Raw genomic sequence first — 16969 nt, forward strand, 5'->3', positions numbered from 1 at the left:
ACTGTGGAGTCATTATTAAATGTTGTCATGACTCTCCTTAAAGACAGCACATTTCAATGTCAAGGTGTGCTGCAAAGTAATGTGTCCTGATGCCTAATACGTGGAAACTTCAGTATCTATTTTTGGTGTATGTGTGTGCATCAGAGGAGTGTACGAAAGCTGAGGTGTACGCAAGTGTGTCCATGTTGGTGTGCCAACCTTCTGCTCTGACTCTGAATGGCACGGCCTCTGGATGTGCAATGAGGCGAAGAGGACCTGCTACTTCCAGACCCGAATGGCGCTGAAGACGTGATATTGATTCACTCTGCAGAGATGGGGCTTTTTTCGCTGCTGAAAACTCAGCCAAACGTGAAGAGAATGGTTGCAACGGTAATCCCTACAAAATTCGTTCTGTGAGGACAAAAGGACAGCCCCTCGCTGGTGAGACGGGGCAGGAAATATCTGTTGCTGTCTCCCTAATTTGCATTTAATTATGGTTGTTCCACGGAGATTTGCACAACAGGTTGCCCTCATCAAGTACATGAACAAATAAGTAGATAATCAATCAATGCATTCATCAATCACACACTTCATCTTTAAATGTCACTCCCCCAGAAAATCATTATCCTCCAGGTTTGGCTGTTCATTATAGTGAGGCGACTTGGGAGGGCCACAAATAAACAAGAAAACAGTTAATCTACTGATGCATTAACAATAATCTCCTTCTTAGTCAATCAAATGTTCGTTTACTACCTCTGAGCAGGTCTTTTCGCCCTCAGAGAGCAGAACAGACTGACAGCACACACCCACACACACACACCAGTGGGTGGATTTGTGCCTAATAGAGGTAGCTCACTACACAACAACCCCCAGCAATGGAGACAGACATTCACGCGCAGCAGCAGCAGTACACTGTGGGAGAGGATATCTGTGGTCTCCCTGGGGCAGCATTCAGCAGGAAAAGCCTTATGCAGCATACTGCATGCCAATCGTCCAGTGAGGTCATGGGGGATATGTTTTCAGATGGTCTAACTTATGCTGGAGCTCATGTGAGAAAGCCTCTGCAATCCACGTCTGGGCAGGGAGTCAGGGAAAGCAGCCCTGCAAGAGGAAGTTAATGTGATGAAGTCTGCTTGGTATGCCTCCACGCAGGTCTACACGATGGCACATGGCAACGTCTCGGCAGTCTCACCTGGTTTGCTCTGGGAAGAAGCACCCGGACGTTGGCTTCTGCCAAAAATAAGCCCTGTTGTGTCAAGGAGGTAAACTGATGCTGCAACATGATGGTAAAACGGTATCGACAAAGCAGTGAAAAGGGTCCTCAGCCCGCCTGCTTTATGAGACCAAATGGAGCTGCTGCGCCTGCTGAAGTGGATCATATTTTGACTGAGCTGGTAGAAATTCCATTTTGTCGGGTAAACGCTCGTTGTAGCCCGAGCCCAAACATCCTGACCAAACACTGATGCTGTTATGGACCGTCTAACCAACACATCTGTGTTTGTGAATGTGGGTATGTGCTGTGACACCCTTTTCCTACAGAGTGTGCCAATGTTAGAATGCGATAGCTCTTGGGTGACAGCCTTGATGCCATGGCAACACAGAAAATGTCAGTTTTGGGTGAGATGTAATCAGTGGCTCATTTTCACATCACCTAATAATATTTAGAACAAAGAGTCCTCTCTGGAAGAAAGGGCCTCGACAATTGAAGTTCTGGTTGCAGGCCAGAGCAGACTCATTGGACCATTTATGACCCTGTCGTGATGAGAAGGGAGAAGATTGTACTCTCAGCTAATTTCGTATTGGATTCAGTGTTTGGAGTGACTGAGTCATGACTGTTTTTCCAGTCTTGCGCGTTATAAAAAAACCTAAATGGCTTGATGTAGAACTCTGAAGTAGTTGAAATTATTTTCTATCGGACAGGCTTGTGTGGGAATGTGTGTGTGTATGCGTGCATGTGTGTGTGTGTGTGTGTGTGTGCATGTGTGTGCATGTGTGCCAGGGGGATAGCATACTAAGCAGACCCCACTGCATCAATAGAAGTGCTGTTCATCAGCATTTACAACTCGCCCCTGTAATTCCAAGTGTTTTCCTTCACACACTATCACAGGAAATTCAGCGATACCTTGATATGCCGGATAGCTCCTGACTGGAGCATCGGTCCAGCAAATAAACAAACAAACACAGAAAGCACTTCTTTTAGATGCTGTCTTGCATTAAAGAAGGAGACTGAACGGCCCAAATTTAAATGCCGATCACTCACTTTGGATCTTAATTCTTGCACCGTTGTGACGTGCCCTGATGTGAGGGGGCTTATGACCAGGGATTTTCTTCCGAAGAGAGGAATGCAGAATCTGTGAGCACCACCTCTGAATATCAATATGGCCTCTGCAAGTGAATATTCTCCACAGCATGGGCCCGCAGGTCTGTAGACTTTGAAATATGCCAATTCCCAAGTGCAATTTCAGGTGCAGGAAGTGTAAGAAAAAGTAAAATCCTGATATCTCTTTGTGACAATACTATGCTCTGTTACATGGGCGTTTCTTCATGTTACGGTCTAAATGTGGGGGGAATAGGGACAGCCAAAATGAAATCCACGAGCACTGTGCTCATTGACTCATTTTCCCTCTTTCAAAGACCCTCAGGACCCTCTGTTTTCTCCCTCACACAGCAACAAAATGGCTAAATAATGCATAATCTTCCCTTTTTACTGTGTTGTGTAATCAAAAAGCAACTCGCACACACTCACACACCTGGTCCACATGTTGTGCACATGTGTGTGTGTGTGCGTGCATGCAAGTCTGTGACTGTCAAATAATCTCAGGTGTTTCAAGTCTTCAGAAAGCAAGTCTTCAGCCAAAACAAAAGCTTATTCTGTGGTGAGTAAAAATTTGGGTCAGCGAATGTAGAGCTGGTCTGCAGAACAGCCTCAGTGTTCAGGAGCCACATATCACTCCCCTGCTATCAGTGAAAGGTAGCAGCACATCAGCTACATCACTGAGTGCATTAACATAGCAGTAAAAGCAAATAGAAGCAGCAAAATGAGGCGTGGGCCCGATTTCACTGGTGTAGCAGTTACAATGGTGCCTCAGGCACTCATGAATAATAAGATACGTGATAACTAACACTCGGCACAAGACAAGACCACTACACCTCATCCTTTATAAAAATCACCAGGGCCATATTTTCACCTGCCTTCATCAGTCACCTGCAACATATTCCCCTGCCCACACACTTATCCCGTTATCTGTTTTGTTACTTGGGCTAATTTAGACTGTATCACACCTTAATGACTGATGTGCTGTTTGCATATCAGCCAGGGTTTAACCACAGCACAGACCCGCCTGTCACAGGACCCTCTGTGCTGATAAAACAGACAATAAATCAAAGAAACATCTCACATCTGACATTAGTCTTATCCTGCACGCATCCGAGAGCGGACTGGATAATGGCCACATTAGGCATGATTCTCAGTTTCACCTGTAGGGAGAAAAATGCCAGCACAGGATGCAGCCAAGTGGACATAAAACCGCTATCTGACGGCGTTCCTTGGCAATTGAGGAGCTTTTTTTGACCTTGCGGTACAGGTCCTGGGCTGGTGGGTTACAGCCACAACCCCTGGCACAAGGGAAAATCTGAACCCTTTCAGACGGGTCCTGAGAGAAGTACTTCAAGTCAATATTGCGCCTCTCGAAAGACGTTCCCCAAAAGAGTTCAGAGGCTACAATTCACACCAATTAGAACCTATAAAATATTGAATTTACCTTGCAGATGAAACATGAAGCCAAGTCAAAGGAGGGTGGGTTTGAGCTGATTTCCTCCCAGGGGGGCTGAGAGCATTCTGAGCGAGGCTCGCCTAAAATGGGACCGACGGCGCCTCTTGGAGATTATTCAGGTGTCCCGAAACACGCGTCTCGGCTCCTATAACATGTGACGGCCTGCGAAACCAGCGATGCCCTTCAAGAAATCCATGACCAGCAGATAAAGGACGACTCCTCTCCGAATCCCTTCAAAGCGCAGAAAATGCAACCCAGGGTCCCCCTCTCGAGAAAAACACTGGAAAACGCAACCTGCAGGGTCCCGGTGTGGCTTCGAGGCTGCAGCTGTGCGGGATCGCCTCTACTGCGCATCCGCCCGCATGCACCTCCAGAAGAGAAAACGCCTTTGTAGCGACAGGCTGCTTTTAATATCTACAGCGCTGTGAGTGACTGGTGCCGCGCTGAATTCAGCCAGATGTTCGTATCGCTTTCACGGGGTTTTGCGGGCGACGCAGGGCTCAGTGCGAGTTAATCCAGATTGACTGAAAGGTTGCTGCCATAATATGCGACCCCCCCTCTCTCCTTCTGCCCCCGGACTACTGTCAACCACCGACCCGGCTCCATTTCTGACCAGAGGTGCTGTGCTCGGAATGGTAATCAGTGCGCTCCGAGCTGCACAGAGACCATTTGTGTGCATAGACAGATGCAGTGCCTCCCAGCCTATCTCACAGGCAGGCATCATAATTTATTCATGTAGATTGAACTCCACTGCATGAAATGCAGTTGGCCTATAATATTCTCTAAAACCCATTTTTTTAAAGCACAGAAATGGATCAGATTTAGACGTACAGGAGATGAAAAATGAGTCAGGTATAACCAACAAAAGTGTTGTTTAAAGTGCATCCATTCCTTTAGATGATACGTTTGGTGCATGCATCTATGAAGACAAATAGCAGCCTATAGCTGAATATCCCTGCATGTTTTACATAGATTATTGGCAAGAAAGTGTTGAGTTGGCTGAAACTGAAAGCCCTGGATCCCTGTGGGTCTGCTTGGCACTCCACCCATCACTATCTGACGCAATGATCCTATGGCCTTTAGTGCAAGTTGGCAAAGTAGCCTTTATGTTCATAAGTCGAGAACAGTGCAGCGGCGCAGAAGTCTTCTCGCAGACTCAGTGTTTTTTATCCCTAAGAAGAATGAACTCTGCTTCTCCCGGGGCCTCCTGGCACTTTGAAATAGGTGTTCGTTGTCATCCACGAATTACCCTGAGGATTTCTACTCCAGATCAATAGCTCCATCCAGCTACAACACATCCACTTGAGATCAATAGGAATAGCCTAAGTGGTTTCAGCATAGTTATCCAGAAATGGTAGAGTTATTTAAGCTGTTTATTATACTGTATATGTGTGTACAAAGCCACTGATATAACATGTATGAAAAAGTGCTGCACTCTGTCTCTGGTGTGAAATCACTCGGTGGCCAGTAGATGCATTTCAGGGGTGATTTCCAGACATGTCTACCTGCACAAAACCCTTGCAGAAGAACTGATTTTCCACCAGCCCTAACAACAGCAACATACAAGCATTTTGCTGGTGGGAAGTGTTAATGTCAAGGTCTGCATGTGACCCGCTGCGAGTGTCTCATCGGAGTCATCATGCGCTGACAGTGGGGGATATGAAATGACACTGACATGTCTTGGTTTTTGCTGCGCTCCTTTACTGTTGTGATTCATGCCAGGCTCCCGCTCACTGACGCATGCCGTCCAGGAACTGCTGGTAGGCGAGGCTGTCCACCCGCTCACCTGTCTGGCTCTTTTTCTCCAAGAACAGAGCCATGCTGTCCCGTGGAGGGTCAGCGACGCTGCGACTCCACGGGGTCTCTGTGATCCCCAGCAGCTCGCGCACACGAGCAGAGATGACCTGCGGGGGCGCACAGCAGGGTTGAGTCCTTTGATAAAGTATATGTTTACAGTGTCTAACCTTTATTTAATAAGGTAGTCCCACTGAGAGTGAGAGTGTCTAGTCTTTCAAGGAGATCTCGCCAAGATTGTGGCATCGTGGGAAGAAAGGTAACAAGGCTACACTCCCATAAACAAATGAGTCAAAGGGCTTATATGCTAAACCAATATAAATCTTGACTAAAATGAGCACAGGCAATTCTTTACTGAGTCTGCCTGTCTCAAGATATGTGGTTTGATGCTTCTACAGTAAAGCAGAGCTGAATACATACAGGTGCTTTCAGCCAATTTAGCTCTGACCTCAGGGAGAGATAAGAAAAACATCCGCTTTAACAGTACACAGCATATATGTGATACAGCTGATCTGAGGCGTCTGCTGGAAGTGGTGCTCAGTTACAACACATAACTTTAATTGGATGTCACACTGTTCAAAGAAAGAGTGTTCAAGTGCCAAATGGGATGTGCAATTGAGTTGGCACAGACTAGACAGCAGTTTTCTGGTGTTTACAGTCCATTTAGAGTGTACTGCAGAGACATTTGGAATACAATTGAGGGGGAAACTAAGAATTATGTGTTCTATAGGTTAATCTTAATAGCTTTTTTATTTTTAATCAATCCATTACTTTAGCCCGGCTGTGAAAAGTAAAATTATGAAGAAATGCCCATGTGACAAGTTGCTGAGCCCAGAGTGATGTCTTACATGATGTGTAACAAATGCTTGGTATTTCTCCCTGGTGAATTAGGCTACTTAAATAATCACTTATCAAAATTAGAGTAAATTAAGACAAACTAAGAGGTAAGACTAGGTCATACACATTACAGTAGTTTCAGCATCATTATCTTGGTGCCACTCAGCCTGTTGTGACGCCTTTGAACATTGTGTGAGCCTCGAGCTTTGATATGCAAACATGTTTCCATAATTACATCAATCCTTTTTGAAGGTTAGAATACCCCCCCCCCCCCCCCCAAAAAAAAAAAAAAAAAAACCTCGAGGTTCCGTCTCTTCTTAATACCTGCATGTCTTTAAAATCTGTGATTCCAAATCTTGGCAAGTAGGTACAGTTTACATAAATTAGCTTTCTTCCGGTGATGAAGTTCTCCGTGAAACATGCCTGCGACAGAAATGAATAATGGGGTCAAAGCATTAAAAAATGAAATATTATATATTATATATATATAATATTATAGGCTATAAGGGTCCGTGTTATCTCTATATAGTCAGGTGAACGTTTACATACTTTGTACTGTGGAAATCCGATAGACTCAATCCATCTTGCAACATCATGACAACTCCACTGCAGGAACTCCATGTTGCCTGTAAGCATGTTGCCATAGAAACTGTTACCTGCCACTAGTGTTGATGAGTGTTTCCTTCACACACAAAAGCAAATTTTATCCAGGCATAGATATGCGTTAAAAAGTACGTTTCTACGGGAAGTGTCGCACTTTGTAGGATAACCAGGGTGCGATTCCTTAAGAAGGTTTTTCTAAGGCTTAGAAAAACAGAAACGACTTCAGGCTGTGGTTATAGAAACAGCCAATCACCTTCTTGTAAATTAGGGCGGCTGGTAAATTGCGCCCAGTGATTGGCTTGTAAATCCAGTCTGTCCCGCCCACACTGAACGGAAACAGCGAATGCCGCCCCGCGCAGTTTTCATAGATCGACAAATTATATGCGCTGCTGCTAGTTACCAACACTCGCGACATGATATTTTGTAGATCGTATTAAATCGCGGCACTGAGCACCGCCGCTCTGTCCTGTGCAACGTTTCTGTTAGCTGAAGTTCTCTTTGCACTCCGCCTTCTTGTGGGTCGGTTGAAGGGCTTCGGAGTTGTTAAAATACAAGCCTGACTGTCCACAATGGCAGCAATCCTCCGGTCTCTTCTCAACAAGAAGGTAAAACAAATTCAACCTCATGTTTTATGCTCATGTTTCTTTGGTTTTGTGTGACGCTCGTGCAACTCAGAATAGCTAACCACCTGCACTGCTAGCTAGCAAAGTCGTTGCCTAACACGAGCGTTGCTCACAGTACAGCACTACTTTTTTGCAAGCATTCAATGTTTATGTGCAGTTTAAGTTGTGTGGGTGAGAGGATGTTTATGTGCATCACGTGGACAGGGGCGACGGGCAGTGGAGCACTTAGACTTGACTCTTATTCATTAGCCCTTGGACAATGGGCATACTAAGAACTTAATTTGACTTGTACTCTGGTGCTTTATCTCTTGCAGGTCCCCCTCCAGCTGGGCCGCTGTTACTCTGCCTCCTCAGTGGTAAGAGCTCCCACATACCAGCTTTCGGAAATCGGCAAAGAATGAATGCTGTGTGTGCAGCACAGGTTCTTCTAGTTGTGAAATTGGGAATACTCTCCATGCCACATTTTGTTGCATTGTGCAGTTCACTTAGAGTAGAAACATATTTTCTTTATTGGACACACATGACACCATGACATTCAGCAGCTACATGCTTTTAGAAATGTCTGCAACGTTTGCTTTATTGTAGTATAATTCACAGTCACATATTCACGTTCATAGGACTCTCCAGATTTGCATTGCTGTGGCAAATTAATATAACTTGCAAATGTTAGATGTTAGAGTTGTGACATTAAGTCAAAGAAACTCCCCTTAGACCTTCAAGGAAGGATTTTGTCGAGGCAAAAATCCAAAAAGGGGTTTTTAAACATTGTTTTAAATCCTGAGAAGCTTCCCTGTACTCATTGCAAGGAGGCAGATAGAAATGTCTCAAAAACAACATTATTACAGGAAATGATACAATACATATGCAGATGAACTTCAGAGCCACTGGCAAACCTTCACAAAGAGACAACTGAATGTTTTTCCCGTGAATTAGTGCCCATTTATAGCACATACAATTCCTTTGCACTTTGCATTGTGGAACAAAAATGTACATCTACAGCATGCAAAATTTTTCTTATTTATATTCCAGTGTGTACATAGTATATACTCAAAATTAGGTTAAGTACAGTGCATCCGGAAAGTATTCACTTTTTCCACATTTGGTTATGTTACGGCCTTATTCCAAAATTGATTAAATTCGTTATTTTCCTCAAAATTCTGCTCACAATACCACATAATGACAACGTGAAAAAAGTTTGAGGTTTTTGCAAATTTATTAAAAACCAAAAACTAAAATCACATGTACATAAGTATTTCAAGCCTTTGTCATGAAGCTCAAAATTGAGCTCAGGTGCGTCCAGTTTCCACTGATAATCTTTGAGATGTTCCTACAGCTTAATTGGAGTCCACCTGTGGAAAGTTCTGTTGACTGGGCATGATTTGGAAAGGCACACACCTGTCTAGTTAAGGTCCCACACTTGACAGCACATGTCAGAGCACAAACCAAGCACGGGAGGATAAGGGCCCTAGTCAGGGAGGTGACCAACCAGATGCTCACTCTGTCAGAGCTACAGCATTCCTCTGTGGAGAGAGGAGAACCTTCCAGAAGGAGAACCATCTCTGCAGCAATCCACCAATCAGGCCTGCATGGTTGAGTGGCCAGACGGAAGCCACTCATTAGTAAAAAGCACACAGCAAAATGCACCTGAAGGACTCTCAGACCATGAGAAACAACATTCTCTGGTCTGATGTCATGTTTTAGGGGAAGCCAGGCACTGCTCGTAAGGCCAATACCATCTCTACAGTGAAACATGGTGGTGGCTGCATCATGCTGTAGAGGTGTTTTTCAGCGGCAGGAACCAGGAGACTAGTCAGGATAGAGGGAAAGATGAATGCAGCAATGTACAGAGACATCCTGGATGGAAATTTGCTCCAGACTGGGGCGACTGTTCTTCTTTCAGCGGGACAACGACCCAAAGCACACAGCCGAGATATCAAAGGAGTGGCTCAAGGACAACTTTGTGTATGTCCTTGAGTGGCTCAGCCAGAGCCCAGACTTGAATCTGATTGAATTTTTTTAAATGAACAAATAACACAGCTCACCGTATAGAAAGTAAATGGACTTCAAACAAATGCTTTAAAAAGTCACTGTATATGTTGTGGTGATGGCTAGATGTCCTTAATGAACGTTGTGACGATGTAACCAGACAGGAAGGGATTTTAAACCTATGCTCCTCTGATCCTCTAGCCCACCACTAAGCTGTTCATTGATGGCAAGTTCATTGACTCCAGCACCTCTGAATGGCTTGACATTCACAACCCTGTAAGTATTCATAGATGAACTATATCCAACCTGCAAAGAGGCTGCCATAATAAGACCTCTACTATACATTAACTGGCTGCAAATAACCAGTGCAACTCTGTAGCAGTAATTTATAAACAATGGTGAGGGGGAAATGAGTCTTTGTTGTAATAAATCTAAGTTGTAATATTTTAATTTGTAAAGTGAGATAAATCAGCCCAGTCTACATAGCCAGTCATGTTTTATATCTTCCAAAAGTCCAGTCCTGCAGTAGTTTAGCTTGTGCTTTATCTTAAGTATAAGCCTCTAGCAAGGCCATGGTGGATGATTATAGCATGCAAAAACAGCCATCTGCTGTCATCACCAAAAATATCAAACCTATAAAGGATATAAAGCAAACATTTGGTTATTAATATTAATGAATGGATGTATATGCAGTAATAATAAGTAATGACTTCCCCTGCTCTCAGTCAACTTGTCTGGTGTGGACTGTCTCCTGCTCCTCAGGCCACTAATGAGGTGGTGGGACGTGTTCCCAAAGCTACCCAGGAGGAGATGCTGGCAGCTGTGGACTCCTGCTCCAGAGCCTTCCACTCCTGGTCCGAGACCTCCATCCTCAGCAGGCAGCAGATCTTCCTGCGCTATCAGCAGCTCATCAAGGATAACATTGTAGGGAAATTTGTCACTTTTTACATCTTTTACCAACATGTCTGTATTTTAAGATAACAACTTAGAGAACGAGGAAATAGTGTAATGTGTACATCTTTTTACTTGTTTTCCTCGCATATGTCTTTAATTAATTTTTAGCTGTTTTTCCTCAAATATTTCAGAAAGAACTGGCTAAAATGATCACCTTGGAGCAGGGCAAAACTCTTGCTGATGCAGAGGGAGACGTATTTAGAGGACTCCGTAAGTAAAGCATGGACTTCCTAGTGTGCTACTGGGTTTTGATATCCTGATTAGTTAGCATGTGAAGATACAGTATAGCAGAGATCAAATTCCCTGCTGTTCAAACAATTGTCTATACTATCTATCACCTGATGAAAAGTCCAGATCTTTGGCACCCTTTTATACCATTTGCCTGCACGAACTAAGTGGCTGCAGGATGTCAATTATTTTCACGTAACCAGACTCTCTGCGAAAGTGACTTTCACTTCTAAATTAATAATGGGGCAACGGTTCCGTTTTGGCCATATTGGCATACAGGGGCTTAAACTGCTTTTCAAGAGGCTTCCAAAGTGTCCAATTATAACAAAACAAAGGTTAAGGAAACCGAATCCCTGCAGCATCACATTAAGTCCTGATGTTACAGTGTCTCTGATTTTATGTAAAACACTTTGCAGGCTCTGTTTTTAGTCGCATGCTATATAAAGATAATTATGCGTTTCCCCTCATTGCTGTGCGCCCGTTCACTTTGGCAGACTTGCATCTACAAGAGCCATGTTGAGAAATTAAGAGCCTTGCACACTTGCAAATAAAAGAAGATATATTTTGGTTATTACAAGACGGAGCTGCCAAAGTATTTTTTGTACTTTGGCAGCTCCCTGGTTTTGGGACGCCCAAGTTATTCTGGCATACTAACTCTTAACTTATCAGCTGAAAGACAGGCTACATCTGCAGGTGTGCTGCCAGCACTTGAGATTTCCCACAGTATTGGGACCAATGGTGCTTCAAGTTTTCACAAGTTCTTTTACAGTTTACTCATAAGGAAAATAAATCAATTAAGTTTTTTTTTTTAATTAAGAGGTTGATTTAATGCCTACATTCCAATGTCATAACCCATTTTGTAATTTAGTCTATCCTCCAACTTCCATTACAATCTTTAGAGATTCATTAATTAATTTATTGTGCATCTCATGTTCATCTCTTCACTTTTTTATTCATTCACCCCGCAGAGGTGGTTGAGCATGCCTGCAGCATTACATCCCTCATGCTCGGGGAGACCTTACCTTCCATCACCAAGGACATGGACACTTACACCTACCGCCTGCCCATCGGGGTGTGTGCCGGTATCGCCCCTTTTAACTTCCCTGCTATGATACCTCTGTGGATGTTCCCCATTGGCATGGTATGTGGCAACACCTACCTGATGAAGCCCTCTGAACGGGTCCCAGGATGCACCATGCTCCTGGCCAAAATGCTCCAGGATGCCGGGGCACCAGATGGTACACTCAACATCATCCACGGCCAGCACGCAGGTGAGTGTGTGTCTCCGTCTTTATTCAGATTCTTTCTTTCTCTGTGTGTGTGTGTGTGTGTGTGTGTGTGTGTGTGTGTGTGTGTGTGTGTGTGTGTGTGTGTGTGTGTGTGTGTGTGTGTGTGTGTGTGTGTGTGTGTGTGTGTGTGTGTGTGTGTGTGTGTGTTACAGGGAAAGGTCCAAGGACGATTCAAGCACTAATCATATAGCCCCTGGCAAAATGTAGATGGGAAATTTACAAAATACGGGCAGCCTATATCTGTAAGTAATTCAGGAGTGTTTTAGACAAGAGGATTTGAATTTCTGTATTCAAGGCCTTTGTGCTCTAATATTGTGCCTTAAGGGTACAGCACAGATGAAGAAGAGATGATTTACTATATCCATTTGTATCTTTGTTTAGCCGTGAACTTCATCTGTGACCATCCGGCCATTAAAGCCATCAGCTTTGTGGGCTCCAACCCGGCTGGAGAGCACATCTACGAGCGTGGATCCAAGAACGGCAAGAGAGTGCAGTCCAACATGGTACACCAGCACTCATTTTAACATCCATACACTAAATATACTGCTTTCCATCATTATCAGTCCAATAGGCTTAGGTTGTTGTTTTCCATGATTAAACGCTGTTCCTACTGTTATGGACAGAAACATGTGGAGCAAAGTATTTACTATTGCTGTTACCAAGACAACAGCTCAGTGCATAGCTGTCAGTCACTGAGATTTGTAGCATATGTGATTTGCACTGTGCTGCTTCTGTTTGATGTCCCGCGGTGTAACTGGAGAGAAACCCTGCTGAGCCGTGTCCTACATTTTTCATTTTAGGGTGCCAAGAACCATGGTGTGGTGATGCCCGATGCCAACAAAGAGAACACCATCAACCAGCTCGTGGGTGCTGCCTTTGGAGCAGCAGGCCAGCGCTGCATGGCTCTCTCCACTGCTATTTTCGTAGGGGAGTCTTGTGACTGGCTCCCAGAGCTGGTGGAGCGCTCTAAGTCACTGCGCGTGAACGCAGGTAACTTAACAAGTGATAGCGTCAACACAAATTTGCTTAGTATTTCAAATGGTATTTGTTCATATGCATTTGGAAAAAACAGTTGAAGCATGATACTGCCCTTCATTACGGGAAATTTTACACGTATGTATCCTTAAGGCGATCAGCCTGGAGCAGATGTGGGGCCCCTGATCTCTCCTGAAGCCAAAGGCAGGGTGGAGCATTTGATCCAGAGTGGGGTGGATGAAGGTGCCAAGCTGCTGCTGGATGGGAGAAATGTCAATGTTAAAGGATATGAAAATGGAAACTTTGTAGGACCCACCATCCTGAGCAATGTTACGGTGAGATTTGTCTTGGAGACAAAGGGTGCAACACTTTTTTTTTTTTTTTTCAATTACCAAAAATTCTGATATAATAAAGCTCACGACCAGTTTGCTTGCAGAACTACAAGTATGTGATTTTGCAAGTTTTAGAGAAAAATAAAGTTGAGGTTGGAACAAGAGACTCTGAAAAGCGTTCTAAAAATGGCAACATCTTTAGCAACAACAAAACACGTCCTTTGCTTAAGGGTAAATTACAAGAACTACTTTCTGTGGAGCTTTTTTTGTGTCGCTGTCTAACAAAACTTTGAATCAGCTCAGTATGTTTGCAGTATGCTTGTCAAAATCACATTTCAGCATTCTTTGTTCCCACAGTTTCTTGAATGTGCATAACTGTTCATAATATATGTCATCGTATTATCTGTCTGCTGAGCTCAGTTTGAAAGAGCTCGACAGCTCCCTGTATCCTGAGGAGATGGAAGTAATTTCCCAGGTTAAGAAAGCTGATAAAATGCTTTTACACCTAAGCCTCAAAGTCAGGCTGTGAATTTTGGGGACTCGGGGCAGATTTTCCTGCCCAGGCACTTGGCTGTCACAGCACAGATTTATAAAGCTGTCATCTAATAACGTGTAGCTTTCTCAGGGACATTATTCACCACCCATCAAGGCTTCCTGTTAAGAGCGTGGCCTGTCAGACACGGTACATATTAGAATAGAAAGTACCTGTAAGTGTTGCTAAGTGCAGTTAAAGCATAGTTGCGGAGGATGTTAAATGCTGGAGGAACCTCTGATGTGATCATTTTGTTGTTCTTTCCAGCCGAACATGAAGTGTTACAAAGAGGAGATCTTTGGACCAGTGCTTGTCGTCCTGGAGGCTGAAAGTCTCGACGAAGCGATTTCATTAATCAACAGAAACCCCTACGGCAACGGCACCGCCATCTTCACCTCCAATGGAGCCACAGCACGAAAATACACTCACGAGGTGGACGTTGGCCAGGTGAGAGACACTTTTAAAAAGGCTGAATTTAAGGACACTGAAGATACATTAGAAAAAGCTGTTGGTTCTGTATGGTTTTCAGATTGACTGGGATCCAACCGGATCACCTATAGTGTTATTTTGGTCCTCAGCAAGTCACCTGTGCGGAACATTTTTGCGCAACTTGATGGCTCGAAGGAGTAGAGCTATTGTGTTCCTGTTTTTCATGACATTTGAAGGATGGGTCCACAGTTTTGAAAGTCTGTCTTGAAACAATACACACATGCCCAAATGTACACTGAAGGCATGTCAGCACAGAACAAGAACAGACAACAGTCTTATGTTTTAAGACAGATTGTGTCAGATATCATCTGCCAATACATAGGAAGTTTAGGACTGTCTCAAACCTGCGTTACTGCAGCAGCAGCAGCCAATTTGCAGTGGTCTGGTCCAGATCCTGTGTGATTATGAAGTCTTGGTCCAGTGGACTCTTTTATTTTAAATGTATAACAGCATTTTTCATGCGGATGGAGAGAAAAAAAATTCACAACCTTCATCCATAAAGGAATTATTTGTTGATGTCTCCTTCACAATTACTCTTAAAGCGATTCCAGAGCACCTTTTGGTGTATGTGGCAAGACGAAAATACGTTATATTGATCTGTCACACGTGTCTTTTACACATACCGTCCACCTCCAGTTTTGGGAAGGTTGTGCCAGCCAAATGATGCAAGTTATACTTTGATCCCTAGTGTATTTGTACCCTGCCGTAGTTATGTGTGATTTCGTATTAATGTGTGCATGCTTTTGTACAGATCGGTGTGAACGTGCCCATCCCCGTCCCCCTCCCCATGTTCTCCTTCACTGGCTCCAGAGGCTCATTCCGAGGAGACACTAACTTCTACGGCAAGCAGGTAAACATCAAAAGCAGTTTGTCATGTGTCAAGGCTTGACTCCACCGGGCGTGGCTGTGTCACGTTCGGCTGTGACACGGCCACTCAGACAATGCTTGTGATTCCATCAGACGCACCGCACCACGTTTCAGGAGTGGCTCTTCGCTCTGCTCAGCTTACATTACACGTCTAGTCTATTTTTGATGGAAGCAGAGCAGTTCAAGCCGGGCAGGAAGTCAGACCCAGGAATGGCATAGAGTCTGCAGTTCATTTTCAAAATGAAACACCCTGTGCAGACTTCCGATCATAAAAACACAGAAAAAAAAGAAAGCAGTTTACGACGTAGCCTACTTACCCCTGGTGGAAGCACACAAATTAAGGAAAGATGACTAAATCAACAAAATTGAGCAGGAAAAAGGTCCGCTTCTGTAACCTTCCTCGTGGGATATGAAGCTGTGCGAAGGACAGAACAAAGCTGCGTCACAGATTCGAGTCATCGAGCCGTACCTGGTGGAATCAAGACGTTAGATCATAAAAATACTCTGTTCTGTATATAAATAAATAATATTCACAAGTATTTGGTAGCTGACATAGCAGTTGTCTCTTTACCACCAGGGCATCCAGTTCTACACTCAGATCAAGACTGTGACATCGCAATGGAAGGCTGAGGATGCCACTGTGACAAGCCCGGCTGTTACCATGCCAACCATGGGACGCTAAGTTGAGAGCACATCCAGCAATAACCTGCAATGACTTCTCATTTGCCTTAAGAAGAAGCCCAAGGAGGGAATTGGGGGGAAAAGAAGGTTACTTGTCCTTTTTCACACTGGGGATTATTGGTTGGTGATTGTTTGAACTCTTAGAGTTGCTGCACAAATGCAAATTACATGTCATTTGGAGATGTTGGGAGAGGAGCTGGATGGATGCAATGAATGAGTTTGTTGTGCTTTGTACCTGTTTTCTCCTGTTCATGTTCTGTTCTGACCAGGTGGACTATGATTTAATCAGGGTCCATCATTTTCATGATCTGCTGTGTATTCTGGTATGGCATTTCTTAAAGCCCACAGTAGAAATCAAAAGGATCAGGGATTCTGCCTTTAAAGCAGCGATAGTCTTCCATCAGTATCCTCTGTGGTTCTTTAGCTTGTTCTGCTTATCAGAGCATGTAGATGCTTGAAAAGTAGAGATAAATGGAACAAATGGTACATCAGAACAACGTCACAAATTATCTGTTACATCTTTAAAAATGAAATAAGCGTTGCTGAGTTTTTGTCCTCAAAATGTATATCCGTCTATATACTGTCCAGGGTTGGGGTTAACATGTCTGTGTGTCGGATAGAGGTTCATGGTTTTGTAATGTATTGTCAGAGTGATATTTTTTGTGGCCATAAATGGTATAGAAGTGAAATTGCAGTGTTTTACATGACACAGACTTGACATCTGATATTCTTTATAAGCTGTTATGATAAAATTCCTGTGATGAAACTGTTAGTAGTTGTGCTGCAGTTACCATTCAGTATGTGCTAGAAATCTTTTCACCCAAGTATCTAAGCTATTTCAGTCTTTGTCCCCTTGACCTCTCTCTTAGGTCATGTGGCTGAAAATGAAGAGGAAGTCTGTGGTTCACTGTTTGAATAAAGGCAGCATTTGATTCAACTGAATTCTGATTTGTGTTGAAATGGTCCTGTGGTTCTGTTGTAGTATCCACGTTGGTGTGATGGTGTAAAGAAGGCACAGGTCTAAACG

The 16969-nt window shown here is 43.8% G+C and overlaps 2 protein-coding genes across 2 annotated transcripts; one reads left to right on the forward strand and one right to left on the reverse strand.

Annotated features, from left to right (window-relative positions):
* Nucleotides 1-5229: 5229 nt before the first annotated feature.
* LOC121622457 (sterile alpha motif domain-containing protein 15-like) lies at nucleotides 5230-7047 on the reverse strand. The gene is made up of 3 exons (XM_041959414.1): nucleotides 6933-7047; nucleotides 6708-6806; nucleotides 5230-5656 (listed from the first exon to the last, which is right to left on the reverse strand). The coding sequence occupies exons 1-3, from the start codon at nucleotides 7017-7019 to the stop codon at nucleotides 5483-5485; spliced, it is 360 nt and encodes a 119-aa protein (XP_041815348.1). The 5' UTR covers nucleotides 7020-7047; the 3' UTR covers nucleotides 5230-5482.
* Nucleotides 7048-7460: 413 nt separating this feature from the next.
* On the forward strand, nucleotides 7461-16874 carry LOC121621582 (methylmalonate-semialdehyde dehydrogenase [acylating], mitochondrial-like). The gene is made up of 12 exons (XM_041958064.1): nucleotides 7461-7591; nucleotides 7924-7965; nucleotides 9797-9871; nucleotides 10358-10519; nucleotides 10681-10759; nucleotides 11746-12048; nucleotides 12448-12569; nucleotides 12867-13056; nucleotides 13195-13376; nucleotides 14173-14352; nucleotides 15146-15244; nucleotides 15839-16874. The coding sequence occupies exons 1-12, from the start codon at nucleotides 7556-7558 to the stop codon at nucleotides 15941-15943; spliced, it is 1575 nt and encodes a 524-aa protein (XP_041813998.1). The 5' UTR covers nucleotides 7461-7555; the 3' UTR covers nucleotides 15944-16874.
* Nucleotides 16875-16969: the final 95 nt, after the last annotated feature.

Source organism: Chelmon rostratus, chromosome 18 (assembly GCF_017976325.1).
Source record: "Chelmon rostratus isolate fCheRos1 chromosome 18, fCheRos1.pri, whole genome shotgun sequence".
In the NCBI taxonomy this organism is placed as follows: domain Eukaryota; kingdom Metazoa; phylum Chordata; class Actinopteri; order Chaetodontiformes; family Chaetodontidae; genus Chelmon; species Chelmon rostratus.